Source organism: Kogia breviceps, chromosome 2 (assembly GCF_026419965.1).
Source record: "Kogia breviceps isolate mKogBre1 chromosome 2, mKogBre1 haplotype 1, whole genome shotgun sequence".
Classification (NCBI taxonomy): domain Eukaryota; kingdom Metazoa; phylum Chordata; class Mammalia; order Artiodactyla; family Physeteridae; genus Kogia; species Kogia breviceps.
The window spans coordinates 46731942-46752769 of NC_081311.1; the positions used below are offsets into that span (position 1 = coordinate 46731942).

The following is a 20828-nucleotide window of genomic DNA, read 5'->3' on the forward strand; positions in this document are numbered from 1 at the left end:
ATAAGAGTCCATTGTGTGGATATAACACATTTTGTTTATCCGTTCTACAGTGGATGAACTTTTGAGTTGTTTCCGCTTTTTGGCTATTATGAATAATGCTATGATAAACATTCATGTGCAAGTTTTTGTGTGGACATTTCTCTTACACATATTCCTAAAAACTGAAATTGAGTCATGTGGAAACTCCATGTTTAACTTTTCATGGAACTGCTAGGCTGTGTTCCCAAGTGGCTGCACCATTTTACGTTCCCACCAGCAATGTGTGAGGGCTCCAATTCCTCCACACCCTCTTCTGCACTTGTTGTCTGTAAAAGATTTTTTTGAGAATCTGATGAAAGCTAGCATTGCTGAAAGCTAGATATTGTGTGTAATTGGTACTGGGACCTACACATGAAACATGTTTCCTGATCTCTAGACCTGTGACCATATGTGTGTGGTAGGGGCAAAGGGAGGGGCTGCACACGTAAACAGGTAACTTCTACAGAGTGTAGAAAATGCTCAAGTGAAACAGAGCTGGGGGCGGGGGGTTAAAGATGGAGCCATTTTTGCTTCAGACTCTAACCCTATTTCTTATCTTTCTCAGCTGTTTGGGTTAAGGAAGGCTTCTCAAAAGAGAGGGCTTAAACTGAGTCTTAAAAGAAGCTGGCCAGGGGCTTCCCTGGTGGTGCAGTGGTTAGGAATCCACCTGCCAATGCAGGGGACACGGGTTTGAGCCCTGGTCCGGGAAGATCCCACATGCTACAGAGCAACTAAGCCCTATGTGCCACAACCACTGAGCCTGCGCTCTAGAGCCCGCAAGCCACAACTACTGAGCCCATGCACCACAACTACTGAAGCTCACATGCCTAGAGCCCGTGCTCCGCCACAAGAGAAGCCACTGCAATGAGAAGCCTGCGCACCGCAACAAAGAGTAGCCCCCGCTCGCCGCAGCTAGAGAAAGCCCGGGTGCAGCAATGAAGACCCAACGCAGCCAATAATAATAATAATAATAATAAATAAGTAAATAAATAAAATGCACAACATTTAAAAAAAAAGAAGAAGAAGCTGGCCAGGGAAGAAAGGAAGGAGAGAGTCCCAGGAGAGAGAGAGAGCAACAAAAATAAAGGAATGAAATGTTATTTCCCCTACACTCATGAAAGTAAATTACATTTCCGTGCTTACAATGTACCAGCTATTGTGCTAAGCATTTCATATTGGGATTTCATTTAATCCTCTCAATGATCCTATGAGAGAAGCACTATTATCAGTTTTGTTAAACAGATGAGAACACTCAGGCTCAGAGAGGTTAGGTAACTTGTCCAAGGCTATTCAGAGAGCAACTGGCAGGGCCAGAATTTAGTATCAGGTATTGGGATTCCAGAGCTTACATTCTTAACCAGAGGCCCAAGATACACCCAGGGGTGAAGTCATGGAGCCCAAAGTAGAAATGGCAACATCTGAAGAGATCATAGTATTCAGAGACAGAAATATGAGATATTTTTGAATCTATCAATTCAGTATTTAAGCTTAACCACACCAATGCATAGGGTTTACATGTCCTATCAATTGCCTCTTTATGTTACTACCATTAAGTTAATTTTCTAAGTAATCATTTAAGGATCTCAAGAGAAAAAGAAAAAAATACATATATTTTCAAGGGAGTTATTCTGAATACACAGCTAATCTGCAGCATATTACAATACCAACCACAGCCCACGCTCACTCTACATCAGGGGTCCCCACCCCTGGACCGCAGACTGGTACCAGTCCTGGGCCTGTTAGGAACCAGGCCACAAAGCAGGAGGTGAGTGGCAGGCGAGCGAGCGAAGCTACATCTGCGGTTCCCCATCGCTCACATTACTGCCTGAACCATGCCCCCCAACCCGGCCCATGGAAAAACTGTCTTCCACAAAACCGGTCCCTGGTGCCAAAAAGGTTGGGGACCACTGCTCTACATAACCTGCCACCCTTTAGTCCAAGCATTAACGTGCAGGAGCACGTAAGACCAACTAGGGGTTACCAGCAACTGGTGTGATACAGCACAGCTCTGCAGAGAACCATCTTACTAAACAGGATGTTTCTCAATGCTGAGCAGATTTCTATCCAAATGACAAACTTAAGTAACTTGGACAAAACTTTACATTCTTTAGGGTATCCCAGGGAAAAAACAAAAAAGACAACACACTGTACTTAAACCCCTAACAAACTAAGAAAAATAGTATTTTAAGGTTAAAAAAAAAAGATAAGTAGAAGAAATTAGGTAAGGATCCATGAAGAAAAACATTTCCCAGTACCAGGGGAGAATAACTTGCAAGTGAAAATCAAAGACATTCTTGTGTATATGATTACCAGGTGATGAATGATCGGCATGTCACCCCCAGCAGCTGACATCTTGCACATCAAATACCTTCACCTATTACCACAGACACTGATGAAATGATTTCTTACAATGACTGTCTCACCTGTCCTTAGCAATAGCGAACAGATCATCCTCATTGTCCTCCTCAAAGAGTCCGGTCTTTTTCATGGCTTTAATCTCCTGGTCTTGGGTGGTCCCAGAGTCCCTAAGTTCTCCTTTAGACTTGTCAGATGCCAACGTGGTCTGTGAGTCAGTAATATTCCACTGGTCCTTAAAAGATAAAATATATGTTAAAATCCTCTGGCCATTTAGATTAAAAAACCTGAGGAGTACAATAAAATTCACATTTGTTAAACTAAATCGTATTTAAACTAAGTGTATCACTTTCGAGGAAAGCTTATGTCCAAGGCTTTTCACTGAACTCAAATCTAGACAGCTGGGTTCTTTGACCTCCCAGACCTTACGGTGTTTCCCTCCACCACTACCTGCCACAGTGTTTCTCTCTCTATGGTCCTGTTCTGTGTTAGGACAAGGGAACTTCTCTACTTTAGAGATCAAAATTAGTTATACAGGGGAATGAGAAGATACAGGAATGTTTTAAAAAAAAAGAAAGTCAAGAACTCTCAACTTTGGAGGAAAATGATATTTGAATTAAAAAATCCCAAAGCAAGCTGGGAAAAAAAATGTATAAAAAGCTCATGCAATGTAAACAAGACACAATGAAAGCTGCTAGCGACCCTTTTGCCACAAAATTCTGAATCTGGCCTTTAGAAAGCAGTTAAGGAAACCCCACCTGGCTATGCTCACCTCTTCAAATCAAGGATCTCCTGAGCACTTGCTAAGTGGTCCTGGAGTCTAGAGCTTTACAAATCAAAGTGGGTTCCACAAGCAGCAGCTTCTGTTATACAGAATTTCTAACCCACTTTCTGAATCAGAATCTGCATTTGTCACAGTATGCCCAGGTGATTTCTTCACACGTTATAGTTTGAGAAGTGCTCCCCTAGAGCAGGGGTGCTCAACAGCGACCACATGCTAGAATCCCCAAAAGAGCCTTAGAAACCTCCAGTAACAGGCCATACCCCAAATCAATTAATTCAGAACCTCCAGTGGTAGAAGCTGGTATCAGTACTCTCTAAAGTTCTCCAAGTGATCCCACTGGGCAGTCAAAGCCGAGTCACTGTTCTAGAACCCTCGTTATCTTTACTCTGCAAGTACTTTTGCTCCCTGCTTTAGCTAATATTTTTATTATCCCTGAACCACAGTAATACTACAGAAGAAAAAATTCAACTGATGGTTGGCCATTACTATAGGGAGAACAACCCACTAAGAATGCTAGAAAGAAAAAAAAAAGGAAAATCCATTATAAATTCACAGAGTAGAAAAAGCAAATTATGTTGTGTCATTTTAAGTTGCTTTCAATTAAAAAAAATGAACACATCTATCATTTATCTGCCTACATCATACCCTCATAACTTACCTACAATGTTAAAATAGAGTATTATAAAATAGGAAGATTTTTAATGCTCGCAGTTTTTAACATCATTATATTTAGTCTTTTTCTGAACAGCTGCTAAACTGTATTCTCAATTGGCTTTGCTAATATATATCCAAATATCAAACTGAAACATTGTTAAGACTCTTATAGAAAAGGAATTAAACAAGCATAGACCACTCCTACCTTGTCTAGCTACCATTCTTGATTAACGAAGCACAGCAATCATTTAACAAAGTAAAGTGCTGGGAAAACTGGACAGCTACATGTAAAAGAATGAAATTAGAACACTACCTAACACCATACACAAAAATAAACTCAAAATGGATTAAAGACCTAAATGTAAGGCCAGACACTATCAAACTCTTAGAGGAAAACATAGGCAGAACACTCTATGACATAAATCACAGCAAGATCCTTTTTGACCCACCTCCTAGAGAAATGGAAATAAAAACAAAAATAAACAAATGGGACCTAATGAAACTTAAAAGCTTTTACACAGCAAAGGAAACCATAAACAAGATGAAAAGACAACCCTCAGAATGGGAGAAAATATTTGCAAATGAAACAACTGACACAGGATTAATCTCCAAAATATACAAGTAACTCATGCAGCTCAATATCAAAAAAACAAACAACCCAATCCAAAAATGCGAAGAAGACCTAAATAGACATTTCTCCAATGGAGATATACAAATTGCCAACAAACACATGAAAGGATGCTTAACATCACTAATCATTAGAGAAATGCAAATCAAAACTAAAATGAGGTATCACCTCACAACAGTCAGAATGGCCATCATCAAAAAATCTACAAACAATAAATGCTGGAGAGGGTGTGGAGAAAAGGGAACCCTCTTGCACTGTTGGTGGGAATGTATACTGATATAGCCACTATGGAGAACAGTATGGAGGTTCCTTAAAAAACTACAAATAGAACTACCATACAACCCAGCAATCCCACTACTGGGCATATACCCTGAGAAAACCATAATTCAAAAGAGTCATGTACCACAATGTTCATTGCAGCTCTATTTACAATAGCCAGCACATGGAAGCAGCCTAAGTGTCCATCAACACATGAATGGATAAAGAAGATGTGGCAAATATATACAATGGAATATTACTCAGCCATAAAAAGGAACGAAATTGAGTTATTTGCTGTGAGGTGGATGGACCTAGAGACTGTCATACAGAGTGAAGTAAGTCAGAAAGAGAAAAACAAATGCCATACGCTAACACATATATATGGAATCTAAAATTAAAAATTAAAAAAAATATTGGTTCTGACGAACCTAGGGGCAGGACAGGAATAAAGATGCAGATGTAGAGAATGGACTTGAGGACGTGAGGAGGGGGAAGGGTAAGCTGGGATGAAGTGAGAGAGTGGCATGGATATGTATACACTGCCAAAGGTAAAATAGATAGCTAGTGTGAAGCAGCCAGATGGCACAGGGAGATCAGCTCAGTGCTTTGTGTCCACCTAGAGGGGTAGGAGGGTGGGAGGGAGACGCAAGAGGGAGGGGATATGGGGATATATGTATACATACAGCTGATTCACTTTGTTGTACAGTAGAAACTTAACACACCATGGTAAAGCAATTATAGTCCAATAATGATGTTAAAGAAAAAGTAAAATAAGGCCTAACTCATTTGAATTAGCATATATTATAATTTGAGGGTGATACTTATTTTACTCCTAAGCATTTTGAAAAGATTAATCTTTAATATACTACAATAAATATCTTTCTTCAAGAATAGAAAGACAGTCTTGTGAACATAGTCTTTGGTGACCAAACTTCACTAGATCTAAATAGGCAGAAAAAGAAAATGTTTAGGACAGCTGTAACTCTTAAATCCATCAAACCATCTCCTACTCTTCTCTAGAAAATAACTTTCAACCCACCTCCTCATCACTGCTGAACAATAAGGCAGATGCTTTCTTTTTGGAAAGCTCAGAGGGCTTTGTTTTCTCTTGGCTCTGAGTTAGTAGAGATGATGACTGCTTCTTAGCAGCTGTTGCCACAAAAAGATTATCCTAGAAAAACAAATGGCAGAAGAGTATGACAACTTTGAACACATAAAATAAAAAACTGAAGACATTCTCTCATGTCAAATTAGTAGAGTATAAGTCTCCAGTCAAGTGAAGAATATATATAACACCTTTTGGGGGAAAAAAAAATCGCACAATGCTAGTAAATGCCACTTCTCACTTATGTATAAATCCTACAACAACAGCCTACAATCTTCTCTAACTATATTCATCCATAGAAGGGAAACAGATACCATAAAATTCAAAGGTGGAACACCTGGGAGGAAGCAGGAAAGGGAATAATGTGAGGACAAAGTCATAGAAATAGGAGGGAACCTGGCCCCGCCCAATCCTCCTGTGGGCGGGCCCACTATGCTCATTAGGGAGGGTTCAGAGCCTGCAATTGGCCTGAGAGCAGTACAGCCCCCTGCGGCAGCCAGCAGCCTGCACCTTTCTTTCTCTGAATTAGAAACCAGACCAATGCATAGAGAAAGATACAGGGAACTTTCTCTACAATTTCACATTTATGAAAGACACACACCTAGGACAGAGCGAAGGAATGACCTGTGTTTCTGATTACTTTCAAAGGGACAATACAAACTTAAGAAATAATTTACTATATAAAATTACTGGCCTAGTAAGAGCTGATTCTTATAGGTTCAACAGCATTCCCAAAGTACCTATTAAGGTACTTTTATTTAGGTAAAGAGAACAAAACCATAGAACTTGGCCCAAGCCCAAGTTAGACAGGAAAACACTCTTAACAACATACTACAGCAGGTAAACAGTCCTGAAGTGTAAAGACTGGATAAAGGGAGTCTTTAAGGAAAGTGTGGGAAGGTAGGAAAGGCCATGAAATTAATGAACTGGCACTCACTGGGGATATGAATGACAGAGCTAACATTTACTATGTACTTACTATGTGCCAGGCACTGTGCCAATGGCTGTGCATTAGCTGTTTTAGCTGTCACAATGACCCTATATACTATTAAGTGAGATGAGATTCAGAAAGGTTAAGTTACTTGCCCAAGGTCCCTGATTTCCATGTGGTGGAGCTAGGATATGAACACAGGGCTCTGATGCCAAAGCCCATGAGCTCAGCCACCACACAATACTGCATAAGAGCAAAGGTTTGGTTTGTCTTGCCTCTCATTTCTTTCTCCCACTTTGCTCTCATCCAGCGTGGGAAAGAGAAGCAAGGTGAGGACATGGTTGCCTTCTCCACTCCACTCCCACTTTATCCAAGACGTTCTTGTAGATCATTGGGTTCCATCCCCTAAAAAGTATTTCTTAAAGGAAGATTTTAAAAGTGAGACCTACAAAGCCTTGCATAGAGCTGGGTCAAGAAATCCAAGGCCCTGCCCATTGTGCAGTTAAGAGAACTTAAGAAAGGAGTCACTGAAATAAAAATTGAAATGTTTTTGTTATATAAGCCTCAGAAAGCTTGACTGCTTCCCTATCACCTTGTCCTACTATATGGGCCTCTGGTTATAAAGCTACATCAGCAACAGTTTTCTACTAACGGAAAACTTGATTATCTTGTGTTGCAGTAACAATGTTTGTTTACCTCTTCATCTTCATCGTCGAAAAGCAAGACTGAGGTGGGGAGTTTGCTAGGCAGGAGAGATGCATCTTTCAACTTACTCATACTTTGAGAAGAAAACAAATCCTGTTGGATCAAGATTAAAGTTCCTGGTTAATAAAATATACCAGTTTTTAAAGTATCAGATATAAAACACTAAAGTTTATGACATGATGGCTGCCGTGCATCCAGGTCTCTTTGTCAGAGAGGGAAGCTCGCTGTCACAGTCCTCAAGGAACACACATCAGTCCATCCTCAGTGTGTGCAGGTGAGAAGGAAGAGACCCACATGTAACTCCACGTGGCATCACTGGAACCCAGAGGTTTTGATACTCTCACCTGGATGATTAAGGCAGGGGAAATTTTTCCAATCAATTTCCTCCCATGCTTAAAAAAATAACTTCCTTTTTCTGTCCAGAGAATCAGAGAGATTAAACAGATTTAATAATGGAAATAGAAGCTAGATTAACAAATTACTGGATCTACGACTCTGTTTTATTTCGTTATATCCTCTTTCCTATAATAAGAGTATGATATGATTTCTTTTAAATAAATACAAATTCAATTTTAACTTTAAAATATTTGGTGTTCTTGAACAGCAGCTAGGAAATGTTGCAAATTAGAGAAAGATCTGGTAGACTCTGAAGAAATTTCCAAAATGTTATAAAATGTCAGCCTATACTGCAAAGAAAGATCTGCAAACTGAGTTGCATGAATCAGAAACAGGAAATAGGATAACTATTCCCTCAGGATGAGAAAATTCAATACACAAGAGACAGGCAAATAGGACAAGAACATAGTTTCTAAGACCTCGCTGGATAATTTTATTTTATCATGGAATCAATGCCTATTCAAATATGGAGCTAATGACTTCATTAACTGAGAAGAGCTCCACTCAGCCCAGTGGTTTTTGCCTAGGCCCCATGGAGTCCCCATGGGTTTGTTTGGGTAGAAGGGGCCACACAGGGGGAGTCCCAGGCTTCCCATGCCTCTCTTGCATTTTAAGCATTGGCAACATTTCACTTAAAGAAAGGGCTGTGTTTAAAAAAAAAAAGTAGCAGTAAACCAAAACAAAGAACAAAAACAAATTTCAACATCACTGTTTTGGACCCTTGACTAATATCTCCTTTGGTGTTAGGGGGAAAAAAAGGCTTTCCATTACCTTAAACACCTCCCCAGAATGATTCCACAAGGTAAACTTTAGCTCCACACTTGAGATATAAAGGAAGGAGTAAATATTCAATCCTTTTGGTCCAAAGCTCTTCCTAGACTACATTGTTTTACTTCTCCTTGCCTAAAAACCTCAACAATATCCAATAAAAACAATCTGTGATGGTACACATGGGACAAAGCCTGTGGTGGTAGATTTAAACCTGTCTGCAAATTCATTTACACTCCTACCATCAGGAAGTGGAGTTGGTGCCCCCTGCCCTTGAACTTGGGCAGGGCTTTGTACTGCCTGAACCAACAGAATGTGGTAGAAGTGACAATGCTGACTTCTGAGGCTAGGTTACAAAAAACAGTACAGACATACCTCATTTTATGGTGCTTCACAGATATTGCATTTTCCACAGATTCAAAGTTTGTGGCAACCCTGTCTCAAGCAAGTCTGTCAACGACATTTTTCCTACAGCATTTGCTCGCTTTGTTTCTCTGTCAAATTTTGGTAATTCTTGCAATATTTCAAACCCTCCACCAGCAAAGATTATGACTTGCTGAAGGCTCAGATGATGGTTAGCATTTTTTAGCAATAAAGTATTTTTAAATTAAGGTATATGCATTTTATTTTTAGACATAATGCTATTGCACACTTAATAGACTACAGTATAGTATAAACGTAACTTTTATATGCTCTGGGAAACCAAAAATTCATGTGACTCACTTTACTGAGATATTTGTTTTATTATGGTATCTGGAACCAAACCCGCAGTATCTCCCAGGTACACCTGTACAGCCTCTGTGCAGCTCTCTTGGGAATCTCACTTTGAAGCCTTGAGGCAACATCCTAAGAAGTCCAGCTTCCCTGAAGCTACCATGCTGGGAGACCACACAGGGACAGAGAGGGACCTCCCAAGAGCCCCAGCCGTTCGAGTCTTTCCCACCCAGGCACCAAACACATGAGTGAGATGACTCTCAGCCTGGCCACCTTCAGACTGGAACCACATGAGAGACCCTAAATGAAAAATGCCTGGCTGGGGCTTCCCTGGTGGCGCAGTGGTTGAGAGCCCGCCTGCCGATGCAGGGGACGCGGGTCCGTACCCCGGTCCGGGATGATCCCACATGCCGCGGAGCGGCTGGGCCCATGAGCCACGGCTGCTGGGCCTGTGCGTCTGGAGCCTGTGCTCCGCAACGGGAGAGGCCACAACAGTGAGAGGCCCGCGTACCGCAAAAAAAAAAAAAAAAAAAGAAAATGGCTGGCTGAGCCCAGTCAACTTCTACAACCATAAGAGGTAATAAAACTTACTGGTGGGGGGCTTCCCTGGTGGCTTAGTGGTTGACAGTCCGCCTGCCGATACAGGGGACACGGGTTCGTGCCCCGGTCCGGGGGGATCCCACGTGCCGCGGAGCGGCTGGGCCCGTGAGCCGTGGGCGCCGAGCCTGTGCGTCCGGAGCCTGTGCTCCGCAACGGGAGAGGCCACAACAGTGAGAGGCCCGCGTACCGCAAAAAAAAAAAAAAAAAAAAAAAAAACCTTACTGGTGTTTTAAGCCACAAAGTTTTGGAATGATCTGTTTCATAGTAATAAATAATCAGAACACCTTTTGAGTCACTGAAATTGCTCACATTTGGTTTTTTCACTTAGTCAACAACTCCCTGACAGCTTACCAAATACCAAGCACTAGTCTAGGTGTTAAGGACACAAGCAGGAAACACACCGTCCTGCCCTCATGGAGTTTACTCTAGCTGGGACATAGACAGTGAACAAGCAGACATGAAGTGTCACATGGCAATACATACTGTGGGGACAATAAAACAGAAGAGGGGCTAAGGAGCACAGCGTGATGTGTGCTGGCGGGCTTGCTATTGTGCAAAGGGCTGTCACAGGAGACCTCGCAGGGAACTGGAAAAAGTGAGGAAGTCGGCTATTTGACTCTGGGAAGAGCACTCCCAGAGGGGCAAAATCCAGCCCAAAGATCTCAAAGTGCCTCTGTGTGTGATGATGAAGAAGCAGGGAGTGTAGGCTAAGATCAGAGTGTGAGGCCCCATCATGCTCTACTTATGTCTCAGGAGTTTGGCTTAACTGGACTTTGCTTAATCCCTATCTGCACACTGGCCACCAATGAAATATAAGCCTCAAGGTTTTATTTCCATCAACAGTGATCACTCTACCTCCAAAGAGTTGTATGCTTATCCTGGCTATAAGTGCAAAATAACCACAAGAGCTTAACCCAGAGTTTGTAATTTCTTGAAATTACATATAAATTTCTGCCATGTTCCCATCTTTCTCTGTGAAGGGGACTGATTACTGCCCATTACACATTCTCAGATAGGTCTCCGATCCCTTAAAAAGCCTGGCCTAAAGTTAGCTCTAAAAGAATCAAGGCCTGTGGAAGTCAGAAAAAGCAGTAACGCTTCTGAGACTTGTCCCTGCTTCACTAGAAAGGTGCTTCTAGGCAGGGCCCTGGAGGACTGAGGCTGTCTGCAAAGCAGTGCCAGCCCACAAACTGTTAACAGTCTATGCCCACTGTTTAGTGAGACTACTGAAAGAGGAAGCAGTGTGTTGATTTCTGTTCTCGTACAAGCACCTCATTACATTATGGATCAATTAATAGCCTAAAATATGAGTATCCTGAATTTTCCTCCCAGGAGATTCACTGGATTCAAACCCAACAGTGAAAGTATTGTATACATTTTGCCTTCTATAGACCATGTGTTCTCAAAACATTATTTTCAATGAAAGAACTAAAGTACTTAATAAGCCTTACACCTCTACTGAGAACACCCTGAATCAGAAATACTTTCCAATGTCATATCCATGAACTATTTCCCAGAACTAAGAAAAAGAATGAATTCCTTACCTCAGAGTCATCCTCATCTGAAAATAAACCTTTGTGAGTTTTTGTTTCTGACAAGGGCTTGAGATTTTTGCTGGAAGGGAGGGTAACCTTTGTTGGAAAAAAAAAAATTGAGAGTTAACAAACTAGACACCTGAAAGTGAGGGTTCATTCACTCGTTCATTCAAAAGATGTCCTGAATCTCTGCTAGGATAAGGTCCCAGGCCATGCAGCAGGGGAATAAAAACATCATGGACCTTGGACATGTATCAAGTGCATATAGAGAATTAATGCAAAAAGAGAAGTACCATGAGAAAGAATTTAAAAATTGGTATACGTTAGGAATGAAGGAAGAAACAGTCCTTGTAAAGTAAATTTCTCAGGATAGACAGGACCTGGACATGGGAGATGGTACAAGCAAGAACACTCCAGGCAGAGGGAACTGTGAGATAAGAGAAAAACAAGATAAAGCAGAGGGCACATCTGGGGGATCAGGGTAGGACAGACTGCCTGCCTCATACAGTGCACAAGTGGGACATGTACCTAAGCTGGAACCTAAGGTGGGCATCCTAGGAGCCTGCTGGGTTCTGAATGCTGGCACCTAGGTGGTCAGAGGCAGAGAGGGTCAGGGTTTCAAGCTGTGCTGGATAGCAAGGGAAGGGACAGCAGCCAGAAGAGCTTAAAGAGTGATGGAGACGCAGCCTATTGGCAAATACAGGTCAGTTTGAATTACGATGTTAATGGATCATAACATGTCGAATAGCGAATCTATGATCCTATAGTGATACTAAAAAAGCAGGAAAGAAGGAGGAGAGAAAGCTCTTCTGTTCAGAAGAATGCCAGCTAATTAATATAGAAGAAATGGTAGAAGTAGAACCACATTCTTCTGTCTTCCCCACCATCCAACATGATAACTGGCTCAGGAAAAGATCACCAGTGGATGTTAAGACCACTGAGAAAGGCAAAATGCAACAACTGTTCAATCTAGGTGCTAGTTATTTGGGTGTTTGTTGTATTCTTTCAACTCTCTGTATGTTTGAAGTTTGCTATACACTTGAAAGGAACAATACTTCCCTCTCGGTTCCAGTGAATTAACAAGATGCCCAAATCTCTACTCCCGTGTTTAGTCTTCCCTCCTGCTCACCTTTTTTTCTGCTCTTGCTTTATTTTCATCTGTCTGACTTACAGTAGCCTCTGGCAAAGCTGCCGCTTTTTCTTTGAACAGATCTCCTTCCTCATCGTCAAAGATACTGGGAGTGGATTTGACTTTGTCTTTAGAAAGAGACCACAGCATAAAATTACACAGAGGTCAAAAATCCCACCACGAAATTCACAGATTAAAAATTCTTCTCTCCCAAAGAATAAACAGAAAACGTTTGTTATTGCTTGATTAGTTACGAAGAAATATTAAGTGGACTAGATTGGAATTTTTCAAAGAACACAACAGCTACTCCAATGAAACGCAGGACAGACAGTTTAACCATCTGGCTTATACCCTTATCCAAGCAGCAGTACCTTATGCTTGGAGTAGTCTTGACTGGCATAAAGAGTGAAAAGAGGCCTACAGAAAGATCATTTAACAGTCAACCGGTCTAGGAATCTGAGAAGTGACAGTTGGCTCCTGCTTTTAAAAAGTTAAACTGGGACTTCCCTGGTGGTCCAGTGGTAAAGAATCTGCCTTACAACGCAGGGGACTCGGGTTTGATCCCTGATCAGGGAACTAAGATCCTACATGCCGCGGGACCACTAAGCCTGCGCGCCACAACTACTGAGCTCACGCACCTCAACAAGAGAGCCGCAAATTACAGAGCCAACACGCCCTGGAGCCCATGCGCAACAACTACAGAGCCCACATGCCCTGGAGCCTGTGTGCCACAACTAGAGAAGAGAAAACCTGCGCGCCACAACAAAAGATCCCGCATGCCTCAACGAAGATCCCACGTGCCGCAACTAAGACCCAACGCAGCCAAAATAAATAGATAAATAAATAAATAATAAATCTTTTTAAAAAATTTAACAAAATAAAAAGTCAAACTATACAGAGGCATATAAAAGCAAAAACTGAAACCTCCCACATAATCTCACTTGCCCACCCAAACAAGGCCAGCAGGAACAGTTTGATATACATGCTTCTAATTTCCACAAATGATATACTAACATGTTACTCTAGTTATTCGCAAATATGGCTAAATAATAAATGATAACACAATTTGAAGAATGTGTCTTATGATTTGCATTTTTCACTCAATGTACCTAGGGTATCTTCCCATGTCAACACACATAAAACTCATTCTTTCTCACAGCTTCACAAAATTCCACAGAATGGAAGGACCATAATTTACCCTACTGATGAATATTTGGGGGGATTCCAACCTTTCGTTACCACAAGCATTGCTGCTCTGAATGAGGTGTGTGTCACTGAAATAGGGCACTGACTCACGCATGTCCCAGGAGAACAACAGCTGTCAAGGAAAGAGGCACCAACTTACTTGTGATTCCAAATAAGTTAATCCCACCAAGTGAGAGCCCTTCCAAGCCATTAGAGGCACTTACTCCTTTATTCACTGTCATTTCAGTTGGCCTAGATGTGAGCATAGTATGTGCCCAGTTTGCACTCTTTCTAAAAACCTAGCTATTACTTCCCTCGCATTTCTGCTGCTGTCCTTACTTTCACACCTACTGCTGGAAAAGGAGCTAAGTCCAGAGACCCTGCTTCTCGATGCTTCCTGGTCCACCTAGTCCTTAGGAGAAAAAGCCCTTTGCTGCTCAAGCTGCTGGAAGTTGTGTGCACCTCAGTGGTCTACCTTCTTTTCTAGAAAGGCAACCAATAAACCCAATCCTTTGCTACTCCAAGTGCAGCCCATGGACAAGCAATCTCTGCCCATCAGGGAGCCTGTCAGAAATGCAGAATCGCAGGCCGCACACTAAACCCAGGGAATCAGAATCTGCATTTTGACTAGAGTCCTGGGAGAGACATCTGCTCATTAAATAACAACTGATTCAGCGGAGTGACTTCATGAACAAGCTGGCTGAAATTTGAGGGGAGAAGAAAGGAGAGTGCCAAAGTGGCCAAGGAGCTAAAAACCCTGTTACAGAAGGGAAAGTCAAGGTCACCTGGGCTTTCTGGTACAGAGCGGAGAAGCTGGGAACTAAACAGGTAGCATGAACACTCTGCTGATGCTCATTTATTTTCCTAAGGACTCTGGAAGAAAGTGTGATTAAAACTTTCTCTCTAACTGAAAAGGGCAAAACTAGCATCGTGGGCAGATATTAGAGGGGAAGAGATTTCTCTCTAAATAAGAAAGATAATCCAAGTAATTAGTTTCCAAAGCAGGAAAAATTGGTCCATAAAATACAGACCTCCAAGGCACCATAACTATCTAAGTAGAGATGAGACAACTCTGACAGGAATGCTTGAGGAGGGATTCTGGCACTGCAAGAGGTAAGGAACTAGATGAACTTCATGCCTTTTTAGGTCAACATTTTTTTTTCTTTTCATTTCTTTTTTTTTTTCTTTGTCTGCACCACACAGCTTGTAGGATCTCAGTTCCCTGACCAGGGATTGAACCCGGGCCACAGCAACGAAAGCCTGGAATCCCAACCACTAGACCACCAGGGAACTCCCCTAGGTCAACATTCTTTATTTGGCTAAATTCCCAGAAACAGAGGATGGAGCAGTACCTGTCTTGGGAGGTTTGCTACGGGATGCTGCAAAAAAGTCATCATCGTCGTCATCATCAAAGAGGCCAGCAGGCGCTGGGAGGTACGAGCTTTTCCCTGGAGTGGGCTGCTCAGGCTTCTGGGCCTCCTTCAGTGACGGAGCACAGGTGGCACTGAACACATCAGTGTCCCCTGTGGGTGGAGGGACAGGACAAACCAGCTGTGAGCCAGGATGGGTGCACTTCCTGACTTTACAGGAGGGGAAAAAAAAACCAGTACCACCACCAAGAACTTGTAGTTTCAGTTCATCCACAAAACACATTAACAGGACCCAACAACCTCCATCCTTTACTGATATAGAGTGTCCCACAATGCAGAATCAACTGATCACTCAGACTGAAAAAAGTCCAAGGCCACTGATTTCTAAGGGAATATGAGCTAACACAGGTTAAGTGAGCTCTCATTCTTCGATGCCCTCCAAAGTTCTTCATACTCTCCTCCCCAGTCAGTCCTTTGAAGATGACAATCTTAAAAATGACAAAACAACAGGTATATAGTTTTTAAAAACAAACTCCAAGTTATGATACCTAAAAATACAGAAACAGCTCCTGCTGGGATTTTCTTTCCAGGTTTGGAGGATGAAGACACTATAATGAGAAACAAAGAGATAACATTTCAACAGAGAAACAACGTTCCTTGTTAAATAAATACACCTTCCTAAAATATATGCAATACAATACACAGCTAATAGGAGAATTTTAAAACTAAGTTTTCCTAAGAACAAATATCATGTATTAATGCACATATATGGAATCTAGAAAAATGGCAGAGATGAACCCGTTTGCAAGGCAGAAATAGACACACAGACATAGAGAACAAATGTATGGACACCAAGGGGGGAAAGGCAGGGGTGGGATGAATTGGGAGATTGGGACTGACGTATATACACTAATATGCATAAAATAGATAACTAATGAGAACCTGCTGTATAGCACAGAGAAATCCACTTCGCTGTACAGTAGAAACTAACACAACACTGTAAAATAACTATACCCCAGTAAAAAAAATTTTTTTAACTGATTTTCCTAAAAGAGCCATTTTAAAATTCCTTAGTATCGTCTTCTCTACCAATGTCATGACTTTTTTTCTTGGTATTAAATCAATCTAGGCTGTGCTCCCATGGAAGGTCACTGATTCTGGGCAGGCTATAACACTGGGGTTGGCTGCGGAGGCCAAGGAAGATGTAGAGCACCAATGGGGGACGCAAGGGACAGAGCAAGCAGGGCTCAACAGTTCTGACTCCATCCAGTCCAGTTTGATGATAATAAGCAAGTAAAAAAGAACAGCAATGGGCTTCCCTGGTGGCACAGTGGTTAAGACTCCACCTGCCAACGCAAGGGACAAGGGTTTGAGCCCTGGTCCAGGAAGATCCCACATGCCGTGGAGCAACTAAGCCCGTGTGCCACAACTACTGAGCCTGCACTCTAGAGCCTGCGAGCCACCACTACTGAAGCCCATGTGCCTACAGCCTATGCTCCGCAACAAGAGAAGCCATTGAAATGACAAGCCTGTGCACCACAACGAAGAGTAGCCCCTGCTAGCCGCAACTAGAGAAAGCCTGAGCGCAGCAATGAAGACCCAACGCAGCCATAAATAAATAAACAAAATCTATTTCAAAAAAAAAAAAAAGAACAGCAAAATATCGGAGATGTCAGTGACAGAAATGAAGACAAAAACAAGAAAGCAAGAAACTAGGCAAGTCACAGATCCCAAAAAGTGGAGAGCAGGAACCTCAAGACAATCAGGTCAGCCAGCAACATAATAAGTCTAAAATCTGACAACTTGTGGCCTGGGGAGACCAAGTCGCTTAAAATAACTCATTCCCGGGCTTCCCGGGTGGCGCAGTGGTTGAGGATCCGCCTGCCAATGCAGGGGACGCAGGATCGTGCCCCGGTCCGGGAGGATCCCACGTGCCGCGGAGCGGCTGGGCCCGTGAGCCATGGCCGCCGCGTCCGGAGCCTGTGCTCAGCAAAAAATAACTCATTCCCAATTCCCAAGAACTACCACAGACCTAATGGAATAAAATTTTTAAGTTTTTAAATAGTTTATGGATGCCTTTTTAAAATTCCACAAATTATTCTAATGCACACTGGGCTGAGGAATTACTGATCTCCAACTTACGTGCAGAATTTCAGAAATGTTTCTTTGAACTAAACTTGATTAAATTAAAATATCCTCAACACTGCTAGAGTGCTTTCGCTGGTTGACTTTGAATTCTCTAAGAAAGAGACAAAACTGTGATGTGGGTTTACAGATGGTACTTTTTGTTTTTTCCAAGACATGAATTAGTGAAAATGAACAGCTTTTAACTAGATCAAGGCGAACACAATAGCTTCCTGACTAACATAGAAACAAGGTTTGGGGACAACTTCAGGGGCTCCATCTCCTGATGGGAAGTAACCAGTTCTGGAAATCTGTGCATGAAGAAGCACAGGCAGCATCAATCCACACTCACCTTCATTAACAGAGGCTCGAGCTCCCCGATCCTGAGAGGCATCCATGAAGAGGTCACTCTGCTTGTAATAAAGTATACAACACAGTTCAAAACAGCAGAAGAAAATGGAGCTGCAGTAAAGATGTCTAAAGAAAAGTGCCTTGTAAAGTTTAAAGCTACATATTTACTGTTCTGTCAGAAAATCAGTTCCAAAGTGAAGACTATGACAGAATCAGACCCTGAAATAATTTAGGTCTGCCCAGGAATTAAATACAAACGTGGAAAAAGACAAAAGACAAGGTAAGAAACAATCACTTAGCCAAGTAAATTTTCCACTATTAACACTCACATCCTCTCCCTAGTTAACAAAGGGCATCAGGATACAGTATTTCCTCATTTTGTGATTCTTAGTTCAAAATCTCCTAAAATATGAAAGTAGAAGCAACTTCCAACTAAGAAGCCATCCTTTCCTTACTAAAGGAACTAACTATTTCTTCCTTGTGGACACGTGACACAGCTATGGAGAGCTTCGCTATTCCCGCTGACTTACCTCCTCATCCTCATCATCAAAAAGTCCCTTCCCTCCGCTGAACAGGCCACCTCTAGAACCAAATGGTGAGAAGTCTTCATCTGTCAGCTTGGGGGGTGCGAATAAGTTATCTTCTTCATCTAGCAAACAGAAACAAATGTTTTGCAGGGAGAATTAAAGATGGGTTTAGAACCCCAGTTCTGGGGATTAACCTTTATAACACCACCAAAACTGGCATAGAGTTTATCTAACCATATGTAACAAGGACTACTTGAATGCTGGCAATCTCAGGACCTTCAGACAAAAACTCATTAAACAGTTCACTGAATCCCTTAAAATGCTCTTTGGTTTCCCACTCTCAAGTCTGTGAATGTCTGGGGCAAGGTAAACTCTGCAGGCAATTACTTTCATCTAAATTTCTTATGAAGCAAGTCTATGCTTCAATTGCCATTCAAGACCTATTCCACCAGAATTCGAGGAACAGAAAGGTAGACTGAAGAGAGAGCTGCAGATTGACACAGTCCCAGGTGGAAACATATGGACATTACCACTGAATGTTAAAGGGTCTGATATAATATTCCTTATTGAAGACAAATGCTAGAGCTCCCTAGTTTCTAAACGACTACAGAAGTCTAGAAAGACAGCTAATGATCCCTATAAAATCTAGTAATTCAAATCTTTAAAGCATTTTAACTCCACACTCACTTCTCCCCACACCCCAAAAGCATGCTCCTAAATGCTTTCAAAAAGTGTACAGAAACAGACCTCATTTGTCAGCACTTAAAGAGGCACCTTTACAGATCACATAAGCAATATTCCCATTCCCGAGTCAAGAGCCTCCTAAAACAAGAGAATTGAGGGGAAAGGCTTACCATCTGAGGGAGTTTTCCTTTCCTTCTTCTCTTTCAATGTCTTCTGAGGTTTTGCTTCCCCTGGGGATAAGCCTTGAAGAATATTTCACAGTTTGAACAATACTCAGTCCACCCTTAGTATTTACCTACTGATTCTTCACACACATCTGCCATCCTCACAACTCCTAAGCTAAGAGCAAGACATTCAACTTTGTATCTCAGCTCCACCTGAGCACCCCCCTCAGTACCTTACCCAGAGCAGACACTCAAAAGTGCCTCTTTTTAAGGCAGAAAGCTTCAGCTACCATACCAGGGTCACGTGCATGACAGGACTGCACTTGCTGAAAGACTTCTGACATCTTTCCACTCTGTTAAATCACTAGAATATAGTGTATGGTACATTTTTATCTAGTGAAAATAAAATATAGGAGTAAATATTAAGCCAAGGATTCTTCATCTGGGGCCCAAGGTTCTCTGTGGTACCCATTAATCCCATGAAACTGCATATATAGATGCACATATGTGCATTTTTTGGGAGATGGGCTGGGGGTGGGGGTCCACAGTGTTCAGTTATCAAAGAGTCTATAAGCCAAAAAAGATAAGAACTACAATTTAAGCCTCTTGCGCCTTAGTAATTAAACAAGGAAATCTATACTCAGTGAAGCCCAGCAGAGGGTCCTACACTTCCCCACTGTGCCCCTTTAGCTGATCTCGGTGGCAGTGACATACTTGTTTGCTCCTCTTCCATCCGGCCTGCAGCATCCCCTTTGATCCGAGCTGCCAGCTCATCAGCAAATGACGTTGGTCTACTTTTTTTCTACAGGCAGAGAAGACCAAAAGAATCACTTTTTTGTAACATTTTTTGTAACAAACTAGTACAGTTTACTTTTGGACACCTAACAAAACTATGTAAACAGTGGCAAAGAAATTGAACTGATGAGAAAATAAGGTTTAGCTAAATAAATGTAAACACATGCACCCTATACAGATCACCTGAGAAAGAAGACTCAGTGTTCCTTCAAAGGGAGATCTCTTTATTTCCTTATTTTTTTATACTTCACTTTAATACATGGTGGTTTTCTTATCTAGATCTAGATAAGAAAAATACCATGAAGTGCTTGGGTGGGGGTGAGTATTAGGATCTTAAAACTCTGAAACTGAATATATTTTGAATGATCTAACTTGTAAAATCTTAATATTTGGAGAAGAAAGTGGTACTTGTAAGGCAACTTGGGATGCTCAACCATTATTTCCAAAAGTGTAAATGAAATTACAAATAGGATGCAAAATGAGACGGTTACAAATATAAATGACAATAAAAGGAATAAGTACTAGGTACCATTTCTAAAACCTTGCCAAGCGATAGCAACTATAGTCTTTCTTACAGGTCTGGAATTTTCTTCAATGTCCTCAATATCTTCCTCTTCCTTCTCAGAGTCAGCGAAAATGTCACAACCATCATCATCCTCTTCTTCATCACTCATTTGTGCAGTGTGCTAAGAGTATAAACCACCAGATTAAAACTGTTAGATATGGTCATCAAGCTGAAAAAGAGATACTACCACTCAGCCTTTAGACTTCTCCTTCAAATTGGGAACAACAAATAATGCACCAAAAGTTATGAAGCAGTAAATGTGCTAGAACAAATAACACACAAGATTTATTTTCAGTGCAATATCAAAAGATTGAAATAATAAAAATGTCCACCACGAGAGAAATGAATAAACTAAATAAGTATAGTCTTATCTTAATAAAAATACTAATAGTCAAAAGGAGTAAGCTGTAACAATTGGAGAGACATCCAAGGCCAATCAAGTGACAAAACAGTGAATGATAAATCCCGAATGATATCCTGACC

At 41.6% G+C, this 20828-nt stretch overlaps 1 protein-coding gene across 24 annotated transcripts in view; it reads right to left on the minus strand.

The window, feature by feature from the left end:
* Positions 1 to 20828, minus strand: part of LOC131751390 (WASH complex subunit 2-like) — a 58239-nt gene that overhangs the window by 19612 nt on the left and 17799 nt on the right. For 12 of the 24 annotated variants that reach the window (XM_059055109.2, XM_067025171.1, XM_067025164.1 and 9 more), the window contains 12 exons: positions 20356 to 20466; positions 19700 to 19787; positions 18992 to 19063; positions 18141 to 18259; positions 17612 to 17672; positions 15684 to 15743; positions 15118 to 15288; positions 12581 to 12708; positions 11461 to 11547; positions 7430 to 7531; positions 5737 to 5868; positions 2442 to 2608 (listed from right to left, as the gene is read on the minus strand). In XM_059055109.2, coding sequence (XP_058911092.1) covers positions 2442 to 2608; positions 5737 to 5868; positions 7430 to 7531; positions 11461 to 11547; positions 12581 to 12708; positions 15118 to 15288; positions 15684 to 15743; positions 17612 to 17672; positions 18141 to 18259; positions 18992 to 19063; positions 19700 to 19787; positions 20356 to 20466 — 1298 coding nt within the window. The remainder of the gene's footprint in view (positions 1 to 2441; positions 2609 to 5736; positions 5869 to 7429; positions 7532 to 11460; positions 11548 to 12580; positions 12709 to 15117; positions 15289 to 15683; positions 15744 to 17611; positions 17673 to 18140; positions 18260 to 18991; positions 19064 to 19699; positions 19788 to 20355; positions 20467 to 20828) is intronic. The other 12 variants (XM_067025172.1, XM_067025165.1, XM_067025161.1 and 9 more) reach the window with 1 other exon arrangement.